The following is a 23,647-nucleotide window of genomic DNA, read 5'->3' as shown; positions in this document are numbered from 1 at the left end:
TAGCATCACTTTGTCCACCAGGGCCCTGTGGTATTGCATCACTCTCGTATCCCTTTCCTCTTCTGGAATGAGAGTGAAAAGGTTCTCCTTGTAATGTGGGTCGAGAAGGGTGTACACCCAGTAATCCGTTTGGCCAGAATAGTCTAACGCGAGGGTCACGAGAAAGGCAGCCTAACATGAAGTCAGCCATGTGTGTCAGGGTGCCAGTACGCAAGACATGGCTGTCCTCACTAGCAAGATGACTTTCAGGATCCTCCTCCTCCTCCACAGCCCATACACGCATAACAGATGAGAGGCAAGCAGCATGGGTACCCTCTGCAGTGTGCCCAGCTGTCTCTTCCCCCTCTTCCTGCTCCTCCCCCTCTTCCTCCAAAATGCGCTGAGATATAGACATGAGGGTGGTCTAGCTATCAAGCGACATACTGTCATCCCCCGTCTCCTGTTCCAACCGCAAAGCATCGACCTTTATGCCTTGCAGCAAACTTTTCAGCAGGCATAGCAGCGGGATGGTAACGCTAATGATTGCAGCTGGGTAGACTCCTCAAAGTTTCCGAGGACCTGGCAGATGTCTGCCATCCAGGCCCACTCCTCGGTAAAGAATTGGGGAGGCTGACTACCACTACACCGCCCATGTTGGAGTTGGTATTCCACTATTGCTCTACGCTGCTCATAGAGCCTGGCCAACATGTGCAGCATAGAATTCCACCATGTGGGCACGTCGCACAGCAGTCGGTGCTCTGGCAGATTAAACCGATGTTGCAGGGTCCTCAGGGTGGCAGCGTCCGTGGTGGACTTGCGGAAATGTGCGCAGACGCGGCACACCTTGCCGAGCAGGTCAGATAAGTGCGGGTAGTTTTTCAGAAACCTCTGAACCACCAGATTGAAGACGTGGGCCAGGCATGGCACGTGTGTGAGGCTGCCGAGCTGCAGAGCTGCCACCAGGTTACGGATGTTGTCATACACGACCATGCCTGGTTGGAGGCTCAGCGGTGAAAGCCAGAGGTCGGTCTGCTCTGTCAGACCCTGCAACAGTTTGGGGGTCGTGTGCCTCTTGTCACCTAGGCTGAGTAGTTTCAGCACGTCCTGCTGACGCTAGCCCACCGCTGTGCTGCCGCGCCACACCGACTGCTGGCGACGTGCTGCTCACATTTCTTAATTGAGAGGTAGAGGTTGCGTAGGAGGAAGGGGAGGGTTTAGAAAAGGTGGCATAGACCACTGCAGATACCAGAACCAAGGAAGGACCCGCTATTCTGAGTGTGGGTAGGACGTGTGCGGTCCCAGGCTCTGACTCGGTCCCAGCCTCCACCAAATTCACCCAGTGTGCCGTCAGGGAGATATAGTGGCCCTGCCCGCCAGTACTTGCCCACGTGTCCGTGGTTAAGTGGACCTTCCCATTAACCGCGTTGGTGAGGGCACGATTGATGTTGCGGGAGACGTGCTGGTGTAGGGCTGGGACGGCACACTGGGAAAAATAGTGGCGACTGGGTACCGAGTAGTGTGGGACCGCCGCTGCCATCATGTTTTTGAAAGCCTCCGTTTCCACAAGCCTGTACGGTAGCATCTCTAGGATGATTAATTTGGCAATGTGCATGTTTAAAGCTTGAGTGTGCGGGTGCGTGGCGGCGTATTTGCGATTTCGCTCCAACACTTGCGCTAGCGACAGCTGGGCGCTGCGCTGAGAGACAATGCTGGATGGGGTCGAGGACAGCGAAGGTTAGGGTGTGGGTGCAGGCCGGGAGGCTCTCGTGCCTGTGTCCTGAGAGAGTGGTTGGATCTGAGTGGCAGGTGGGGGCACAGGGGGAGAGGCAGTGGTGCGACCCAGAGGCGGTGAACGGCTTTCGTCCCACTTTGTGGGGTGCTTGGCCATCATATGCCTGCGCATGCTGGTGGTGGTGAGGCTGGTAGTGGTGGCTCCCCGGCTGGTCTTGGCGCGACACAGGTTGCACACCACTGTTCGTCGGTCTTCCGCGCTCTCACTGAAACACATCCACACCTTTGAATACCTAGGCCTCTGCAGGGTGGCTTGGCGCGAGAGGTTGCTTTGGGAAACAGTTTAGGGATTCTTTGCTCTGGCCCTGCCTCTAGACCCCTGGCCACTCCACTGCCTCTTCCAACCTGTCCTGCTGCTGCACTTGCCTCCCCCTCTGAAGACCTGTCTTCAATTGGCTTAGCTCCTCCCTCGGACTTACTGCCCTTACTACTACCTCACTGATAGACAACTGTGTCTCATCATCATCATCGTCCTCCTCACCCACTGAAAGCTCTTGAGACAGTTGCCGGAAGTCCCCAGCCTCATCACCCGGACCTCGGGAACTTTCCAAAGGTTGGGCATCGGTCACGACAAACTCCTCAGGTGAGAGAGAAACCATTTTTTCCCAATCAAGGCAGGGACCCGAGAACAGTTCCTGGGAGTCTGTCTGCTCATCAGAATGCGTCATTTTCATGGAGTGAGGAGGCTGGGAGGAAGAAGGAGCAGCAGCAAGAGGATTCAGAGTTGCAGCAGTGGACGGCGTAGAAGACTAAGAGGTCGATACATTGCTGGATGCATTTTCTGCCATCCATGACAGGACCTGCTCACACTGCTCTGTTTGTAATAAAGGTCTACCACGTGGACCCATAAATTGTGATATGAAGCTGGGGACCCCAGAAACTTGCCTTTCTCCGAATCCCGCAGCCGCCAGCTGCGATTCACCTGGACCAGGAACTCGGCCTGTGCCCACACCCTCATGTCCACGTCCTCGAGCCCTACTCCTCAGCATGGTGTACTACGAATAGAGCAGACACAGAGCGGTGTAAATAATTATGGAATTATTGGCGAACACTTTGACGCTGAGAGCGGTATTGTAACGCAAACTGCAGGCAGAAAAAATTATATGGAAGGCTGCAAACAGGCCTAGCTGTGCAATAGTGATGCACTGCAACTCCCACCAGACACCTCAGACGGTCAGAGGTCGCCCAACGAAGGAGCTTTTTAAAAAAAATTTTTGAAAAAGAATACAGGCTATATAGCGTGTATATGACTTTCCTCTATCTGTGGCTGTGGCCGTACGCTGTGCGTTAAGGTCACTGCAGACACAGACTGGTGTAAAAAATTATGGAATTATTGGCGTACAGTTTGACATTAAGAGCCGTATTGTAACGCAAACAGCAGCCAGAAAAAAATTATACGGAAGGCTGCAAAAAGGGCTGGCTGTCCAATAGTGATGCACTACAACTCCCACCAGACACCCTGTAAAATGCAGACGGTCAGAGGTAGGCGTAAGAAGGACCATTGGGGTTCTTGTAGACAGGATCCTACACTACCACTGTCCCTGTCTCAGCACCACTTTCCCTATACTCTCTATTACAGACTGCAGACTTGTAACGCTATAGCTGTAATAGTCTGAACAGCCCGAGATGAAAAAAAAAAATTGGTGCAAAACTGCTCCCAGCAGCCACAACAGTAATGCACAGGGTCAGATGTGGCCCTAAGAAGGACCATTGGGGTTCTTGTAGACAGGATCCTACACTAACACTTTCCCTATAGCAGCAGCAGCACTTTCCCTATGCTCTCCCAGTGTGTGTCTGAGGCGAGCCGCGGGCGAGACCACTTTAAGTACTCGGCGGTCACTTGATCTCGCCAGCCACTCACTGCAGGGGGGTAGGATAGTGCTGGCACGTCACAGGAGGAAGTGGAAATGCCTTCCCTGCATGTCTATTGGCTAAAAAATGGCGCTAAACATGCAGGGAAGGAAATGGAATTGACTCTAGTACCGCGTGGTGCTCGTCTCGAGTAACGAGCATTACGAACACCCTAATGCTCGAACGAGCATCGAGCTCGGACGAGTGTGCTCGCTCATCTCTAGTTCGGATCCAATAAACAATCAAAACTACCCAATTACTGTTCAGTGTAAATGCATGTCAAGTGAACGATCTAATATCACTACATCACTGCTGGTTGCATGCTCGTTCCAATTCATCTGGCTGTGTTAAAAGGGCCTTTAGTAGATCTGTCTCCAGTGAGACTGTCAGGCTTTTCATTAAGTATAGTCCCTACAAGACACAACCCTACTACAATCCTATCCTGATTCTTTTTTTTTTTGTAAATACTTTCTTTATTAAAGAGTTAAGGAAAGAATGACATACATTGTATAGGCATTGAAAAGGTAGTCAGCATGGTTATTATGCATGTACATTTCAAGCAATGTCAATATAATCCTTTATTTTAAATTTTTTGACAATCCAATAACATTGAGATATAAGAGCATTGAACAATCATAAAGGGTGTAAATATTAATAAGAAAAATAAAGAGGGGAAGAAGATGTAGGTTGAGTGGGGGTAAGGTGGAGGGGGAAGGTATGGGAAGGAGTAGAGTTTGGATCTCCGTTCTGAAAAGTGGATGTTCAAGCGTAGGCATCAATAACTGCGTGTGGCTCTGAGAGATCAAGATTTTTTGTTAGGGGTCTTCAGTGGACCAGAGGTCCCTAGACTTTTTTGTGCTTGAGGGGCCTTTTTGACACCCATGGTTTCCAGGTTAGTTGGAAATTGTCGTGTGTTCTGGAGGTCTTACTTGTGAGTTCCTTAAATCTGCAAAGTTCGTTTACTTTGGCTAGCCATTGATTTATTGTAGGAATATCAGGTGTTAGCCATTTTGTGGGAATCAGTGCCTTGGCTGCTATTATGAGGTGAGTAATTAGGTTGGTCTTACTAGGTTTGTAGCTTGAGGAAGGTTTAGCTAATATAATATATTCAGGCAGGAGTTGAAAAGTGTTAGCTATGATTTCTTGGATCTTTGACTCTATTTGGTCCCAGAAGGGCCTTATTACTGGGCAGGTCCACCAGATGTGTAATAAGGAGCCCACCTGGCCACATCCGCACCAACAAAGATTGGAGTCAGCCAGTTTGTAGGCAAAAAGTCACTCTGGTGTCCTGTACCATCCTGTTAATAGCTTGAAATGATTTTCCTGAAGCCTAACACACGTGGAGTGGCCATATGAGCTGCCCAGCACCACTCTCAGGTCCTCATCTGAAAGCTTAATGTTGAGCTCCTTCTCCCAGGAGAGAATGTAAGCTGGTCTGCTTGTTATTTGCGATGTGATAAATTTCTTTTGGATTTGCGAAAGTTTCCTGCTGGAGTTGCTGCAAGTTGTCATCACTCGCTCCAGCTCTGTGTATGAGCGTGAGGAAGGGTAGGCCTGGTTAAATTTTTGTAGAGTTTTGTAGAGATGGTGGTAAGATAAGGGGTTGAGTGGAGGCAATGCAGTCTGTGAGAGTAAGGCCTCCCTCACACAGGGCGTTTGCAAAACGCTGCCTTTTCAGCTGCCTTTTGAGCCCAGCTGAAAACGCTGCCCATTCATTTCAATTGGAGACTCAGCTGAAAATGCCCAAAGATAGAACATGCAGAGCTTTCAAAACGCAGCGCTTTTCAAAGCAGCGTTTTCAGCCCTGTGTGAGCAGCCCCATTGAAATGAATGGGAGCCTTGTACAGCGTTTAGAACAGGGCTGAAAACGTTGCTGAAAATGCTGCTGAAAGCGCCCTGTGTGAGGGAGGCCTAAGTTTTCTATATATTGTTTGCCTTTGGGTATACGAGCTACCCAGAGGTCAGTGATAGAAAGCTTCTCAAAGGCGGACCATATTTTCTCTGTGTGGGGGTCCAATTTTAATTTCAAATAGTCTGGTATCAGAGATAGAGGGGCCACCGGAGATGGGTGCGGCGCTAGGTCGGCACGGAGAGTATTCCAAATCTTGCATGCACCTTTCAAGAGTGGATCAAAGGTGGTCTTCCTGTAAGAATTTTGTTAGGGAAGCCACGTCTCTTAAAAAGTATTTGTCATAGGTGGCCTGCGCTAAGTTTCTCACTATTTTATTTTTTGAGGGGTTGGTTAGTTGCAGCCATCTGGTTAGTTGAGTTGAGTTATGGTAACGAGACATGTCCGGCAAATTAATTCCCCCAAACTCCCTCTTCTGTGCCAGTAAGTTGTGGGTTGGACGGGGTCTCCTATTTCTCCATATAAATTTGGAGAATTTTGTTCTGATCTGTTTAAAGAAGGAGTCCGGGAGTAAGATTGGGAGCATTTGCATTTTGTATAAGATCTTAGGGACCATGTATGTTTGTAAGAGGTTTCTCTGGCCAAACCAAGAAATTACTGGTAGGTCATATGTTTGCAAGGAAGAGGAGATATTTTCTAAGGGTGGGGAAAAATTGCTGTCGAAAAGGTGATCCAGAGTTTTTGTTATCCTGACACCTAGATATTCGATAGAAGTCTCAGACCAAGTGAAACCTGAGGTTCTTTTTAGTTTTTTAGCGATTTCAGGGGATAGAGATACATTTAATATAGTCGACATAGCTTCATTGACTTTAAAGTTGGAGATGTATCCATAAAGGTCGAGGATGTTTTTTAAGATTGGGAGGGCTTGTTCTGGGTTGCTGAGAACGAACAGGATATCGTCAGCAAAGGCTACGGATTTGATTGAGAGGTGTTTTTCGGCGAATTCCCTGAATGTCCTCATTCAGACATATCAGTTGAAGCAGGATTTCTAGTGAGAGGATAAAGAGGGTTGGGGAAAGTGGGCAGCCTTGACGAGTTCCGTTGGAGATAGAAAAAGGTGGAGAAAAGGAGTCATTTACTTTGATTTTAGCATAGGGGTTTGAATATAGTGTGAAAATCGCTTCGATTAGGCGTGGGGGGGGGGAGGAAATTAAATTTTGTTAAGGCTGCTTGCATGAAATTCCAATCTACCCTATCGAACGCCTTTTCGGCGTCTATACCTAGAAAGACTAAGGGGATTTTTTGTTTTTTGGCATAGCTAATTATGTGAAGAAGTCTAGTCGAATTGTCCTTACCTTCCCTTCCTGTGACAAAGTCGGACTGTTCTTCATTTATTAGATTGGGGATAAATCTGTTTTGATATCTAGATTTAAAGGGGTTGTCTCGCGGCAACCATCACAATTTTACATTAGCCCATTCCCCCTGTCACCCCCTGGCATAAAATAGCATTTTAAAGTGGTTTTTAAACCGCTTGCTACTCACCGATGTAATGAAAGATGAACTTATAAAATTCTTCTCCCAAGATGGCCGCCGGTCCTTTCCCAGGGATGCACTGCGGTTTTCTCCCATGGTGCACCGCGGGTCTTCTCCCATGGTGCACCATGGGCTCTGTGCGTTCCATTGCCGATTCGAGCCTGCTGATTGGCTGGAATCGGCACACGTGACGGGGCGGAGCTACGCGATGACGTGTAGAAGGGGGCGGAGCCAGAACGCCGCTCGTGCCCGGAACGTCCAGAAGGGAGAAGACCCTTCTGTGCAAGCGCGTCTAAAAAAGAAAGAAGACCCCGAAATTAGACGGAGCCATGGAGACGGGGACGCCAGCAACGGAGTGGGTAAGTGAATAACTTCTGTATGGCTCATATTTAATGCACGATGTATATTACAAAGTGCATTAATATGGCCATACAGAAGTGTATAACCCCACTTGCTTTCGTGAGACAACCCCTTTAAGAGAGAGATTGGCCTATAGCTTCCACATGATAGTGGATCTTTACCTTCCGTGTGATATAGGCTTCTTGCGTCTGTTTCGGCAATTGTGCTCCCGTTAATAGTGCGTTGAAAGATAGGGTTAGGTGTGGTAGGAGTATGTCTTGGAATTCTTTGTAATAGATTAGGGGTAGTCCGTCCGGGCGTGGGCTTTTGTGAAGAGAAAAGCTATTCAATACAGAAGTAGCTTCCTCTAAAGTCACGGAAGCGGTTAGGGAGTCTGCTTCTGCTTGGTTTAAGTGGAGAAGGTCCAGGGAGGCAAGTAATTCGCTTTGTTTCCTGTTTTTTGTTCCGTTCGTTTGATCTTCTTCTAGGTTCAGGTTATATAGTTGTGAGTAAAATTTTTGGAAAGTTTTTGCTATCTTTGGGGTTTCCCTGTGTGTCTTTCCTTCTGAGTCAGTTATTTTATGTATGTGTGTTTTTCCCCTAGCTTTTTTTTATTAAGGAGGACAGGAGTCGGCCTCCCTTGTTACCGTGGGCAAATAGTTGATGTTTATAATATAGTAAAGATTTTGCGATTTTACTATTTAGTGTATCTTTAAGAAGTTCTCTTAAGCTTGTTAGTTCTGGTTGGGTTTCTTTTACTTTATTTTGTTTGGATACCTGTTCCAGTTTGGAGATTTGTGATAGAATATCATCTATTCTTTTGAGTTTTTGTTTTTTCTGTGCGGAGCCAATGGAAATGAGGATACCTCTTATATAGGCCTTGTGAGCTTCCCACACTAAGGGATATTTTTCTGAGTTTAGTTGATCAATCCTATCCTGATTCAACATGGTTTTTGGACAGGGTAGATGAGAACAATAGAGAATCACAGTTTAGAGGATGGAGCAGACACTCACATTAACTCCAGTAGACAGAGGGTAGCAGAAATTAGATGAATAAAATGCATCATCACAGTAACCTAACCTGAAAAAAAATCAATGAACTTTGTCAAGGTGATACTAACGTCATGGTAAAATTCTGCATTTTATTTTAGAAAAGACATGGCGTAGAACATGGACCAGCTGCAATTAGAAGTGCCGGACTCATTGACAGATTGTCAAGTATTGGTGAGAATCTGCTTCGGGATTTCCTTTTAAGTTTTCTACAATCTTATCTATATATATAAAATTGAATGTATGTCTGTCTGTGTGTCTGTGTGTCTGTCTGTCTGTTTGTCCTTTATGCGCTACTACACCATTCATCCGATCGTCATGAAACTTTGGGAAGTTGTTGAGTACACGCCTGGGAAGATTATAGGCATAGGACATTTATGCTATAACAAATGGCGCGCGTGCGAGCGTCGTCAACAGTTATGCCCCCCCCCCACATAGATCGTTTGATTTCCATCATTGCCACTAATTCTCTCACTTCCCGATGTCGTAGAAACATGAAATTTGGCACAGGCATTGATTATGTCATACATAGGAAAAGCTAATAGGTCCCAACTCGATTACTCAATTCTAAGCGCAAAAGAATTAGCGTCCAAATTTTACATATGGAATTTAATTTTCTCACTTCCCAATGTCATAGAAACTTGAAATTTGGCATGACCATTGATTATGTCAAAAATAGGAAAAGTTAATGGGTCCCAACTCGATTATTCAATTCCAAGCGCAAAAGAATTAGCGTCCAAATTTTACGTACGGAATCTAATTTTCTCGCTTCCCAATGTCATAGAAACTTGAAATTTGGCATGAGCATTGATTATGTCATAAATAGGAAAAGTTAATGGTTCCCAACTCGATTATTCAATTTTAAGCGCCAAAGAATTAGCGTCCAAATTTTACGTACGGAATCTAATTCTCTCACTTCCCGATGTAATTTGGCACGAGCATTGATTATGTCATACATAGGAAAAGTTAATGGGTCCCAACTCGATTATTCAATTCCAAGTGCAAAAGAATTAGCGTCCAAATTGTACGTACGGAATCTAATTTTCTCGCTTCCCAATGTCATAGAAACTTGAAATTTAGCATGAGCATTGATTATGTCATAAATGGGAAAAGCTAATGGGTCCCAACTTGATTATTCAATTCAAAGCGCCAAAGAATTAGCGTTCAAATTTTACGTACGGAATCTAATTCTCTCATTTCCTGATGTCATAGATAGATAGATAGACTGTATGCAATAACCCTGATAGATAGATAGATAGATAGATAGATAGACTGTATGCAATGACACGTACAGCTTGAAACCATAAATACTAGAGCACGCCAGCCATTTACAGTCAGTCTCCATTGGAGTTGGAAGTGGGCAAACATGTACTAGGCTATCTTCCCAAGAAGCCACAGCAGCTGGATAAATTGGATGTTCCACACAACGGCTATTTTATTCAGCCTGCAAGGGGGAAGCAGCGGCCTACAAAACCTCAGTGGTCGCTGCTGCCGTCATCTAGATATATAAAAACGAATGAATGTATGTCTGTCTGTCTTCGCAGCAACGCGCGACGGGTAAGCTAGTATATATATAAAATTGACTGTATGTCTGCGTGTCTGTCTGTCTGTTTGTCCTTTATGCGCTACTACACCATTCAACCGATCGCCATGAAACTTTGGGAAGTTGTTGAGTACACTTCTGGGAAGATTATAGGCATAGTACATTTATGCTATGATAAATGGCGCGCGTGCGAGCGTCGTCGACAGTTATGCCCCCCACATAGATCGTTCGATTTCCATCATTGCCACCAATTCTCTCACTTCCCGATGTCATAGAAACATGACATTTGGCATGAGCATTGATTATGTCATACATAAAAAAGTTATTGGGTCCCAGTTCGATTATTCAATTCTAAGCGCAAAAGAATTAGCGTCCAAATTTTATGTACGGAATCTAATTTTCTCACTTCCCAATGTCATAGAAACTTGAAATTTGGCACAAGCATTGATTATGTCATAAATAGGAAAAGTTAATGGGTCCCAATTCGATTATTCAATTCTAAGCGCAAAAGAATTAGCGTCCAAATTTTACGTACGGAATCTAATTCTCTCACTTCCCGATGTCATAGAAACATGAAATTTGGCATGAGCATTGATTATGTCATAAATAGGAAAAGTTAGTGGGTCCCAACTCAATTATTCAATTCTAAGCGCTAAAAAATTAGCATCCAAATTTTACGTACGGAATCTAATTCTCTCACTTCCCGATGTAATTTGGCACGAGCATTGATTATGTCATAAATAGGAAAAGCTAATGGGTCCCAACTCGATTATTCAATTCTAAACGCAAAAGAATTAGCGTCCAAATTTTACGTATGGAATCTAATTCTCTCACTTCCCAATGTCATCTATATATATATATATATATATATATATATATATATATATATATATATATATATATATATATATATATATATATATATATATAAATGAATGACTGTCTGTCTGTTCTTTATGCATTACTACACCATTCATCCAATCACCATGAAACTTTGTGAAGTTGTTGAGTACACTCCTGGGAAGATTATTGGCATAGTACATCTATCCTACGATAGGTGGCGCGCGTGCGAGCATCGTCGACAGTTATGCCCCCCAGACAAAGATCGTTTGATTTCCATCTCAAGCACGAAAGCAAAAGGCATTATGAGCAAGCGTGTTCATCTACAAAATGATGCATCCGCCGAACGTTTCACAAGACAATTGCTGGATATTGAGAATCCTGAGGTAAAATGAAAGCTGTGCTGTGATTGGTTGCTATTTCTTATACTGCTGAGGAAACATGAAAGCTGTGCTGTGATTTGTTGCTATATATTATACTGCTGAGGTAACATGAAAGATGCGCTGTGATTGGTTGTTATATATTATACCGCTGAGGTAACTTGAAAGCTGCGCTGTGATTGGTTGTTATCTAGATAAAAACGAATGTATGTATGTATGTATGTCTTCGCAGCAACGCGCGATGGGTAAGCTAGTAATGCATAAATGACATTTGCTGTAAGTTTTCCAGTGCAGTTAGTTAAATAAGTGAAAAGTACCCCTGTTGTAACACTCAGTCCACTGCCACATGATGCTATGTGGCACCATACTATAACTGTATTGTAGGGAATAGCATGGCATCTGATGGAGTGTGCTTGTTTTTTTCCATTTTGAAATTGAAGCTATACAAAAGTTACGGTAGGACCTCACAATTGTACAGAGCCATAATATAGTATGTATAAAGTCTGAGTGGCAGAAGTTTGTTGAAGTTGATCTTCTGGTTGAGGAGCCAAGCCAAAATCCAGTCTCTGCTTTGTCTTCCAGGATGCAATGTATATGATGCTGGAGATCTAAACTTTGTCCATGTTCCTGATGATGAGCTGTACAAAAACACAATTAAATACCCGCGGACAGTTGGACTTGCTTGCCAGAGGTTGGCTAAAGAAGTAAACCGAGTAATTGGAGCAGGTCACATTTGTGTAACTCTTGGAGGAGATCACAGGTAAGGCTGAGATTATCTACAGTATTAGGTATGTTGCTTAAAATTAGGCATAATCATCTAGTAAATGGATGTTCTCCTGATGGGTCTTTGCTGGGTCACTATAGCAGTGAAGCTTACATTATGTAACCTAATAACATCCTTCGGTTATGTCTTTCAGTTTGGCACTTGGCTCCATTAGTGGCCATGCTCAACATTATCCAGACCTATGTGTAATTTGGGTGGATGCCCATGCAGATATCAACACACCACTGACAACTTCATCAGGAAATCTCCATGGCCAGCCAGTGTCCTTTCTTTTAAAGGAGCTGCAGGACAAGGTATAACTAGCTACTACGTTGCATTGCTAGCAATACTTTGATGATCTCACTTCTACAGGAGCTTTCTGGAAAAGACAACCATTAGTGAAATCCCCTATTAGGGCAATCTGAGGTAGAAAGTCTGCTTACAAGAGTCTATAATTACATCAAGCAGACTCCCCTGATTTGCAGCAGTGCAGGTGTTCCTTGGGGACAATACATTGATTTACATTCCTTTTATTTCAGTGCTTGCCAGACAATGCATCATGTTCTTTGCAGCACCTCCCAGTGGCCAGGGTTGATTAGTTTTAGGAAGTTAATTGGCTGCTGTGACTGAATGGTAGCAAAGCCAGCCACAATTTTTACGCACGCAAAAATTGCTGAATGAGTATATTGAAATCCAATAGTTCAGATGGTCGTGATTTTTGGTCATTTTTTTGTTAAATACCGGCGTATATCCGGCTGTGTGAATAAGGTCTTAGACAATGTTATGGCTTATTCACACAAACGTATGAGCAGCCCGTATTGTGGACACAGTAAATAGAGCTAATTGATTTCCATTGGTTTGTTTACATATGCGTATTTTGCACAAGCATTTCTTTCGCAAAAAAAAAAACATGCCCAGCATTCTCTATTTTTCCGGCCTTAAAAAAATGCTTTACCTGATTACGAGAATGGTGGTATCCTTTATGTTGGAGCAGAGGTCACACGTGTAATAACACTCCTTTTCCTGTCTTTGGGACTTGCAGAGAGAGTCTTGCCATCTCCATATCAACCATTGCTACATGCTACTGGACTGTACAGCAAACGTAGCCAAAATGACATCCCAACTCTGACATCACTTCCTGCTGTGCCTGCCCCCTACACGCACTTTACAGTGAAATAATTAATAGCCCTGATCTGTTAAATGACACCAGTAAATTCATTTTATAAACTTTGCAAATTCGGCTGCAGTTTCACTCTAGAAGGATAGAAATTTACCACTGTCTCTCAAACATTTATTCCAAATATTCTCTTCATTCTGTAGATGCCTTTAATTCCTGGTTTCTCTTGGGCAAAACCCTGTATTTCTGCATCTGATATTGTCTACATCGGTTTGCGAGATCTTGATCCTGCTGAACAGTAAGCTGAACAATTTACACCGTATTATGACACGATCACAGAGGCATTTCTAACTAGCAACATGTAATTTAAACGTATGACAACTCGGTCCACGGCTTGGGGATTTCTTTTAAATATTACAAAGGTTATTATGGCTTGGAAATGGTCATTGATCTTTAGGGCTGATTCCCACTGCCGTAGGCACAACTATGCTTGGCAGCATGGAGCATAGTTGCACCTGAATGAGGGTAACAGCGGCAAGAAAGGTGCTGCTCAATCTTCCCGGTAGGTAGTTTAACTATGTGCGGGGAATATAGGGCAGGTCCCATATTTTTCCAGCTGTATAAATCTCTTCCGAGAAAGGAGGTGGTGAAACCGAATCCCATAGAGATCAGTGGATTCCTTTTGTCCCGGTATAGGGCTGTCATTATCATAGATTTAGAGGGGGAGAAACCCACACTCCTCTGAATCTGCCCTCAAAGTGTACCTGCATTTTCAGATTACTTTTTAGAAAAAAATAAGGAATAACACTATTTCTGGCCATTATATGACTCGTATCCTGTACTCCTCACCAGTTTTCCGCTCTACAGGCTGTTTGTATGTTTTCAGTTTTCTCTGAAAGCTCATCTGTAGGAGTCTCTCATTTCTCCACCCCTTTGTACTTCAATGAGCAGCATGAGTCATCCCTCTCCTTCACTCCCTGTTCCCTCTTCTTATCCCTGTAACTAGAGATGGATTTCACTTTGAGTGCCTCTCCTTTTTTTGGGACAAGGTATATTATCTGTAGTTGGTGTTCTTTGCCGCCCCTCCCTTCTGCTAATTGTAGACCCAGTTTTTGACTCTCCAGGATGGCTACAGCAATTCTCTATCTACCTAATGCACACTGCTCTATGATTGGCCAGTGCTGATCAGATGAGTAGTTCTAGCCAATTAGAGAACCGCTATAATGCATTAGTGGTGTAACACTACCAAGGCACTGTGGGGGGTTAGGTAGTCTGAAGATTGCTGCAGTCATTTTAGACAGCTGAAAACAGGACACAGGAACTGGTGGATTTAAGTGATGGTAGAGAAGAACAAGTGAAGGTTATAAAACCCCCTCCGGTACCCAGACAGAATTTTATTGTGAAACTGTAGGGTCACTTTAACAAAAGTGATCAGAAAATTAGAAGGGAAACCCCTAGTGTCCAGCATTTTAGATGTTTTTGTACTAAAAAATACCCCGGAAGTATATAAAGTGATTTGCACTGACTATCATATTTGCACAATTTGTCACAAAGTATAGCAACCATGTAAGGAAATCAATGTGAAAATTAAACTTGTAGCGCCCCAATCTACCTTACATCATATCATCCAGAATAACCCACTATACTGTCATTCTAGATTCATTTTGAAGACGTACAATATCACATACTACTCTATGAGACAAATTGATGGTATTGGAATCCAGAAGGTTATGGAACGGACATTTGACCAACTACTGGGAAGGTAAATATGGATGATCATTTCTGGGATGTCCTGAACTGCTAAGGCATGGATTGTCTTATATTGGATATCAAGCAGAGCCGCATCCGGTGACCCATGGCTCGCTACGGCTCCTCCGTACACTGACATTATGGATATTACTAGTGAATACGGCATCCAGCTGAATGTGGCACAAGTTTTATTTTCTGTCAGATGTCATGTGGAATGGTATTCAGTAGTATAGCATGGAGCTATAGACTTCTGTGGCTGCCATATCATGGCCATGTACAACACGTATCTTGTACAGAGATGTAATATGTGTATGATCCCTTATGGCAACGTTTCCCAACTCCAGTCCTCTAGGCACTGCAACAGGTCATGTCTTCTGGATTTCTTAGTATTGCACAGGTGATGTGATAATGTCTGAGGCACCGGCAAGAATTACAAGCGTTCTTACTATAGTATATACAGAAAACCTCACCTGTTGGGGTCCCTGGAGGAGCGGAGTTGGGAAACACTGGCTTATGGATTTTCCTATATAAAATACAGACTTCATTAACAATGACCTTATGCTTTCCCCCCCCCAATTTCTAACAGGAGACAGAGAGTTTTACACCTAAGTTTTGATATTGATGCTTTTGATCCAACCTTGGCTCCAGCTACAGGAACCCCAGTGATTGGGGGCCTAACATATAGGGAAGGAATATACATTGCCGAAGAGATACAGAACACTGGTGAGTATATGTAAATCACAAATACATTAGGCCATGTTAATTCACACTAAACAAATTAACTGTGGTTGTCCTTAATAACCTTAAGGACCTTTGACATGTGCACCTAGGATGCAGCTAAACATGCAGCTTATTCTACTGCAGATTTCAACTCCATAGCCTGCATTGTATGCATGCAGATTTTGGTGCAGAATTTTCTGCATCTTTAGGTGCATCTTAGGCCTACTTCACACAAGTGCTATTGCGCACGTTTTTGCATGTAGAAAATCACCCGCAAGAACCGCAACCATTAAAACCCATAGGTTTCAATGGGTGCACTCACATTGGCAGATTTTCTGCACAAATTTTCAGCACCAGTGAAAATATCTCAGCAGAGGGTAGAAGTAACACATTCTCCACAAGGTGGGCTGGGGAATATTTCCCTTGTTCCTTCTGCTGGACGGGTTTAGAAAAGGGATCATGTACATGACTGCATTATAGCTTTGTACTGTATTATAGCTTTATACCGCTAGACTGTACAGAACCATAATTGGGCACCGCAGGTGAAAATACATAATATGCTTTATTTTGGACCGCATTTTTGCATCTGAAACTCCATAGGAGTCCATAGTGCTCATAAATGCACCCTTAGGGCGCCCACCCACTGGCGTTTTTTTTCCCTGCGAAATTCGCAGCATTTTTTTCTCTGCAGGGGTCTATGGGACTTGTAATGTTAAAATCGCGATCGCGCAAAATCGCAATTTACCGCGAAATTGCGATTTTGTGCGATCGCGATTTTAACATTACAAGTCCCATAGACCCCTGCAGAGAAAAAAATGCTGCGAATTTCGCAGGGAAAAAAAACGCCAGTGGGTGGGCGCCCTTATACCGAACAAAATTGCACCATTCACAGCACAATTTCACAGTGTTAATCGATAAAACCAGAGACTAATTAGGCTGGTCCACCTACTCATTAGAAAGTCCCACCTGTACAAACATGGCTGCAGAATGTCCACATTGCAGTTGATAAACCGTCCTGAAATCTACAAGACATAAAATTGCTGTTTATTACTGATTTCATGGCATTTTTCTCCGCTAATGGTGCATTTTTTCAGTGTGGCTTTTCTGCAACTTTAAATTCTGCTACTCAGGCTGACTGTCCGTCGGTGTTTTTGCATTGCGTTCCCCTCGGCGATAATCCGGCTTCGGGGAACGCAGTGCATGCTTTCCATAACATTGCTATGGAAAGCACAGCCCCCCCCCCCTATCCATGAGCAGAGAATCATAGCGATTCTCTGCTCGCCGGTGGCATGCTGCGAATTGCCGCGATTCTCCGCAGTTAGCATATCTGTCAGATAGGCACTTCGGAGATCTGTCTGCTGGCTCCTGCTCCCGGGCAGCGGCTCCCGCGGCAGAGATCCGCCGCGGGATATCGCATCACTTATGGACAGACAGCTTTACACAGCTGATATCTTTCGCTACATGTAAAGAATCACTATAAAACTCATTCATTTGGCTGGAATTTCAAAATCCTGCGTATTGTATGTCGTAAATTTTGCAGCATATCTGTCCCGTATAACATATAGCGAAGTGGCTACAACATGCACAGTTGACTCCAATGGGAAACATCACATTGCACTTGCATGCACATCGCATGATGTGAGAATGCCATGTGATGTCTTTCAAGGTCCACCTGGAAAAAAAAAATGGGCAAGGCGTTGCAACGAAATGCCCCAAAATTGAATATTTTTCAATGTTTTTTTCTTTGCAGCATCGCTCATGTGAAAAAAAATATTTAATATTCACCCAAGTTTTGTGTGTATCACATCGCACAATACTTGCACGAGAATATCGCTTGTGTATATAAGCCCTAAGGCTGGTTTAACAGTACAGTTTGTGAATTCAGTGTTGGTTCCATCCTAGTTTCCATCAGAAAACTGCATGGAGACAGAAACCAGTACAGAACCCAGACGGCATCAAAGGGGAGAATACATGAGCCAGTTACCTCTTCGGTCTTCATCTCACATGACTGACGGGCAAAAATTTATGTAGGATGAAGACCAAAGAGGTCACTGTCTCACGTATTCTACACAACGGTGCCATCCAGGTTTCTGTCTTCATGCAGTCTTCTGTATGGAAGATGGAGGGCAGCGATGAACCAGCGTTTGGCTCCTTTCACATTGCGCTGTTCAGTCCAACGCACATGCTACATTTTGCTTTGCAGTTCTTCCGTCTTCTAGAACCTACAGAATATTCATTTCTTCTGCTGTAACACTTTTCGTTCATCTGTAAATTGTTTGCATCGTTTCTCTTTAGGAATGCTTTCAGCTCTTGATCTTGTTGAGGTCAACCCTATTCTTGGGGCTACCTCTGATGAAGTCAAGGCCACCACGAGTCTAGCAGTGGACATAGTAGCATCATGTCTTGGCCAGACAAGGGAATGTGCTCGGAGGACTATACATGAACTTCCTACACCTGATACGGCATTCGAATCAGATAATGAAGAGCAGATACGGATTTAGTAGAAGATGCACCAGGAACAGCGACTTCTACTTTGTTTTCAGCCATACGAATGTCAATAAGGTTGGCTGTGTTATGACTTTTGATGAACGTGTTGGCGAGTGATTGAGATAGAGACCAATTACATAAACAAGATGACATTATAGACAATGTGGTCATCATATCTAGACCGATCCAATGTTCTAATTGGTTGGAGCACGCACACACACTGACCTATTTGGCTACAGTGCCTACTATAGCTGCTGTACTCTCACTTTGTTTATTTAAAGGGGCAGTGTTAATTACTATTTTTACAAAATCTATAACCTGCTTGCATGGTGAAGTGATTTTGTGCTAGGAAGTATCTTTAATTTTCATGAAATTTCATAGACTGAAATCTACTGTTTGTTCAGTAGTGTTTCTTGGGCTACATATGGTGTTCTGTAAGATGACATCCACATTGGATATTGCATGCAAGTTCCAAAACCACAGATTGTACTACTGATGAGGTGTGTTATGAGCATTAGGTGCTACATTAATGCATGCCATATTTAATGGTCAGTGCTCTGTTTCATAAGATTGGTATGACAAATATATTCTTTGAAAAAAAAAACTCCCAGCATGCTACATTATGGTCCATTTTCTGATAATCCGAAGAAAATATCCCAGCAGAGGGTAGAAGTAACACATTCTCCACAAGTAAGGCTGGGGAATATTTCTCTTGTTCCTTCTGCTGGACGGGTTTAGAAAAGGGCTCATGTATGTGACTGTATTATGGCTTTGTATAACTGATAGACTGCAGAACCATAATTGGGCATCCATAGACTTTTACTATCTGTAGCTTGACTGTATCTCCATACACTTCTGATTCATATTGTGGCATGCGTATTATGGAGCTTTGCTTCCCTGGAAGAGTTGCTTCATGGGGAGAATAACTTTTTGTAGATAAGGCAGTTCAGTAACCATTATATGGCAGCATAAAGTGTGCGCAGGCTAATACATACCTAGTTCCACCTACTAGTGGTACGGATCAGATGATCAGATAGTCCTGTAATGTACCTTTAAAACATAAAACAACTATCGGTCCATAAGCAACAGACAGGCGTCCCGGCGACTATCACTCTGGTACTTTATACTACAGCAATAGTCATTCTGTACAGTAGATAGGTCGCTCATACATTGAGCAACTCCTGTTTACACGGTCCGATGGTCACTTTAATTTTCGTTTGAAAAATCAAGCGGCTCCAACAAGTAAACAGTTTGTCCCTCCGTGCCTTGTTGGTGGCCACATGTAGACGGGGACGATCGCTGAAATTTGCGATAATTTAGGTAATAATCCCCCCGTGTAATGGTAAAATAAATAGGATTTGTATCCTCTATTCAGCACTGGAAAATGTTTATGGGATTGATACGTCTGATATAAACAAATAACAAGCAGTATTTCAGGAATAAACAGCACTAATGTTCAGACTAAATAGCTGTTATAGATAGAGATCTGCAGACGGTTCGTATAGACTTGTATCAAACGTCTTACCAGATATAGAATATATTCTAGAAAAGCTGCTAATTTATATTTGAATATATTTTTAATAAAACTTCTTGACAATTTGAGTGTCTGGGACTGCACATTGCTTGTATCCTTTTTATTGGGGGTGGGGTCTGAAGGGTGACAATTCTCTTCATACACAGCGAGGCGATATTATTGTACCTTGACGCCATTGAAAGCTAGGGTTTTGCAGGGAAACCGCCCCTCTCACAACCCTAGCTCGCAACTGGCAGATTAGGTTAAGGTCCTCTAGGCTGCAGGAATGGCTGAAGCGACGTCCGTGTGACTGTCGCTGCTGTAGGCTTCCTTCCCCCTGGGAGCCGCGGTGCATTTTGCAGTGGCCAGACTACCTGGGGTCCATTCTTGGGCAGCGGAGTAAGTCTGGGTGGCCGCAGCGCTGCCACCTTTCTGCAGCGGTGACCGTGGGGGACAGTGTTTTCCGCTGCTCATGTGGCCTCCCTTCAGTGGCGCTGATTTAAAAGGTGCGGGAGTGCAGCGGTGGCTACTTTTCCGCTGGGACCGGCGTGTGATCCAGCACTGTTCGGCCGGGGACTACCTGTGTGTCTGCCGCCGGCTCTGTGGGCTCCCTGGATCAGCCATCAAGTCACATCGCCTGGGAGAGGGTGGGGGGTGCCCAGGAGTTGGTGCTTCATAGTCAGTCACGGGTGTTGTGGCTTCTGGGTCCCTAGTGAGGAAAACCCCTTAGACCTGCTGCAGTGGGGCCTGCTGTATGCAATATTTTTTTTTTCCAGCTACTTTTAGTGCCTTTCCAGGACCTATACACAAGGCTACTCTCCATCCAATCGCATATAGGTGACAGGCCCCTCCTGTCACTCTTGACTCCACCAGGACTTCCTGGTGGCGTCAAAATACAATAATGCCCAGCGAGGCTGGGAGGGCCATGGAAGAGTACCCCGGCACCACAATACTAGGAAAGCTTTCTAAAAAACAAAATCTGTCTTTGTTGCCCATAGAAAAGTCCCAGAAAGTAGCCATATAGTTACCAATGTCTTGATACAAGAGGGCAGGTAGAAGCACCACATCTCTCAGCATGCAGACAGTCAGTCTGCTAAATGGAGGAGTGTTACATAGATGTAAAGTACTGATGAACAACCACCCACATACCTACCTTACACTGAGGGGGCTGCTTAGTTTAATATCTGCACACAGGTATAGCATGCAGAGCTTGTCAGGCTGTATAAAACACCATGCAGACTTAAAACCTATTAATAATGCCATATTTGAAATAAATGTAGCAGACAGAGATAGTCAAGCATAGCGCTCAACTACTTGTCTGTGCAATTTAGAGGAATGGAGACGCTAATGTGCATGAGTGACCAGCAGCTCCATACACCACTAAACTACAGAAATGAAACCGTATTTTAAAGTGTGAAATAGGGGGTACACAGGTTCCACATTCTTAGGATCAGTGGGGGTCCCAGATGGCCAATGAATGAGTGAAACGCACAAAACGTTCCTTCAAAACTGACGAAGTGTAAACAGAATTTATGCAGTTTTGAATGCAAAGTGTGATCACAGCAAATATTGTTCTGATTTAGATTTCTCTTTTGTTCATTCACCTTATTTTTAACAAAATGTAAACCATTAACACTTTTATTTCTGAAAATTTTCTTACTTTGCAGCATTTTTCCACACTTAGCTAAAACCTTTCTGCAGTACTGTATATAAATTCAGTATTGTCGTAATCATGCCGACCTATGGAATGTTATCTTTACCACACCATAGACACCGCAAAAACAAAACTTCCCCAAAATGGTGCATTTGCTTTTAATTATTTTACTACACTTGGAAAATTTTCAAAAGTTTTGAATACATGATATGTTAAATGTTTCCATTAACAAATGCAACACATCATGCAAAAAGCAAGTCCTCGTACAAGTCAATGAAAAAATAAAGTTATGGCTCTTGGGAGATGAGGTTTGAAAAACAAAAAATCCGGCTGACTCAGCCCACGGTTGTAGCACACAGTCACCCATTTATCTTAGTGGGTGCCATGTAATACACTGTGTGTGAAATGTGGCCTGGATGAAACTTCCCTTGATACTATTAGCAGACTGCGGTGGGATCCAGAAGAGGGACGCTAAGCGATAATCTGATCAGAACAGCCTGCATCTTGTTTCTATTGAATTGGAGAATGCACCAATAAAGAAACTCCAAAACTGACTTGTATCGGCACTCCCTTTTGATGATGAAAACTGCCAAGCAAATAGATGTTCCAAATTACAGAGTAAATAACAGCTTTATGGCCCCCAGGATCCAACTTTCCCCATTGTACTAGTTTCTTTATTAGAGCTAGATAGACCAGTGGTTCTCAACGTAGGCGTTATTGCCCTCTGGGTGGGCGTTTTACTTCTCAAGGGGTGGTGGAATGAAAAGGGGTGGCAGGAGGGGCGTTGGAACATAAAGGGGGCATTAGGGGGGCATTCTGTGTTTGCTTTGTTGATTTTTTTTTTTTTAAGCTAGTAACATTTTTCTAAAAGATTACAAGCGATACCTCGGTTTTCGTCTATAAAAAGATTGGCAGTACTATGCTGGGGCCTGACGCTTGTACCATGGTGAAATCGTCATTATTTTAAGAAGAAGTGACAAGATGGCTGCTGATGTGGAAGAAAAGCTTTTGGGCGTGTTAAAGTACACAGAATTTGTAATGCAGATTGACGAGTCAACGGTTAAAAACAGTGAAGCTTTGCTGCTATTTTACGTTCATTACATTAATCGGAAGGAAGATGTAGTGGGGGAACTGTTTACCAGAAATTTAACCACTGACATGAAAGGCAATTCTATGTACAAAAGAGTAGAAAAATGTTTCCAAGAAAAAAACATCCCTTTAACAAATACACTTGCTTGTGCAACCAACGAAGCTGCATCCATGATTGGTCAATATTGTGGATTTATAGCCCATTTAAAATCTGCTATACCTGGCATAATGGCAGTCCAGTGTGTGATCCATCAGCAGCACCTTGTTGCTAAACATTTATGTGAGAGATTGCATGATTCTCTACGCTATGTAATTAATGCTGTTAACATAAAAAGCACACTCTTTGAATGAAAGTCTTCTCCGTAAGCCCTGTAAAGACCATGACTAAGAATTCGAACGTCTACTCCTACACACACCGAAGTGAGGTGGCTGTCAAGAGGAAAGTGCTTACAACGCTTCTATGAACCTTTTAAAAGTTGACCCAAGCCTTTGTGATGCAATCAAACTACAACATCTTAACGTTGCCTACCTCGCAATCAAACTACGACATCTATATATATAAAGACTAGAGATGAGCGAGCACCAAAATGCTCAGGTGCTCGTTGCTCGAGTCGAACTTTCCGCGATGCTCGAGAGTTCGTTTTGAGTAACGAACCCCATTGAAGTCAATGGGCGACTCGAGCATTTTTGGATATGACCCATGCTCCACTAAGGTTTTCATTTGTGAAAATCTGGAAAACACAAGAAAGTGATGGAAACGACACAGAAACAGATAGGGCAGGCGAGGTGCAACATGCTGGGCTGCATTTCAGGTTCCCAGGTCCCACTATTAAGTCACAATAGCGGCAATAGTGCCCCCCCTAACAATTTTTACTTCGGACAAACCTTCATTAGCAAGGCACACCTTAGCTAAGCACCACACTACCTCCAACTAAGCACAATCATTGCCTGTGGGACATACCACTGCCTCTTCTCCTGGGTTACATGCTGCCCAACCCCCCCACACGACCCTGCGTCCGCAGCGCACACCAAAGTGTCCCTGCGCAGCCTTCAGCTGCCCTCATGCCACACGCTGGCTGCATAGCCACACCACCCTCATGTCTATTTCTCAGTACATCTGCGATGAGGAGAAACCGGAGGCACACACTGCAGAGGGTTGGCAGGGCCAGGCAGCAACCCTCTTTAAAAGGGGCGGTGTGATAGCCCACGATGCTGTACAGAAGCAATGAGAAATCCAATCCTGTGCCACCTCCGTAAGGAGCTGCAAACGTGGGCATAACAATGGGGAATCCATGTGCCCACACATTATTCATTCTGTCAAGGTGTCGCATAGCTCAATCGACACCGCAAGGGGAAAGCCATCTGCACTCTGCCCCCTACCCAAGTCAGTCAGTGTCTTT

At 43.9% G+C, this 23,647-nt stretch overlaps 1 protein-coding gene across 1 annotated transcript in view; it reads left to right on the top strand.

Annotated features, from left to right (window-relative positions):
* ARG2 (arginase 2) overlaps nt 1-19,590 on the top strand; it is a 35,007-nt gene extending 15,417 nt beyond the window's left edge. The window contains exons 2-8 of the mRNA XM_066608667.1: nt 8,494-8,566; nt 11,738-11,915; nt 12,073-12,232; nt 13,239-13,333; nt 14,693-14,797; nt 15,371-15,507; nt 17,800-19,590. Of these exons, the coding sequence (XP_066464764.1) occupies nt 8,494-8,566; nt 11,738-11,915; nt 12,073-12,232; nt 13,239-13,333; nt 14,693-14,797; nt 15,371-15,507; nt 17,800-18,005 (954 nt within the window). The 3' untranslated portion in view covers nt 18,006-19,590. The remainder of the gene's footprint in view (nt 1-8,493; nt 8,567-11,737; nt 11,916-12,072; nt 12,233-13,238; nt 13,334-14,692; nt 14,798-15,370; nt 15,508-17,799) is intronic.
* The last annotated feature ends 4,057 nt before the right edge of the window (nt 19,591-23,647 follow it).

This window comes from Eleutherodactylus coqui, chromosome 6 (genome assembly GCF_035609145.1).
Source record: "Eleutherodactylus coqui strain aEleCoq1 chromosome 6, aEleCoq1.hap1, whole genome shotgun sequence".
NCBI classification, from domain to species: Eukaryota; Metazoa; Chordata; class Amphibia; order Anura; family Eleutherodactylidae; genus Eleutherodactylus; species Eleutherodactylus coqui.
Note: the sequence above shows the minus strand (reverse complement) of the source record. Positions and strands in the feature narration are given on the sequence as shown.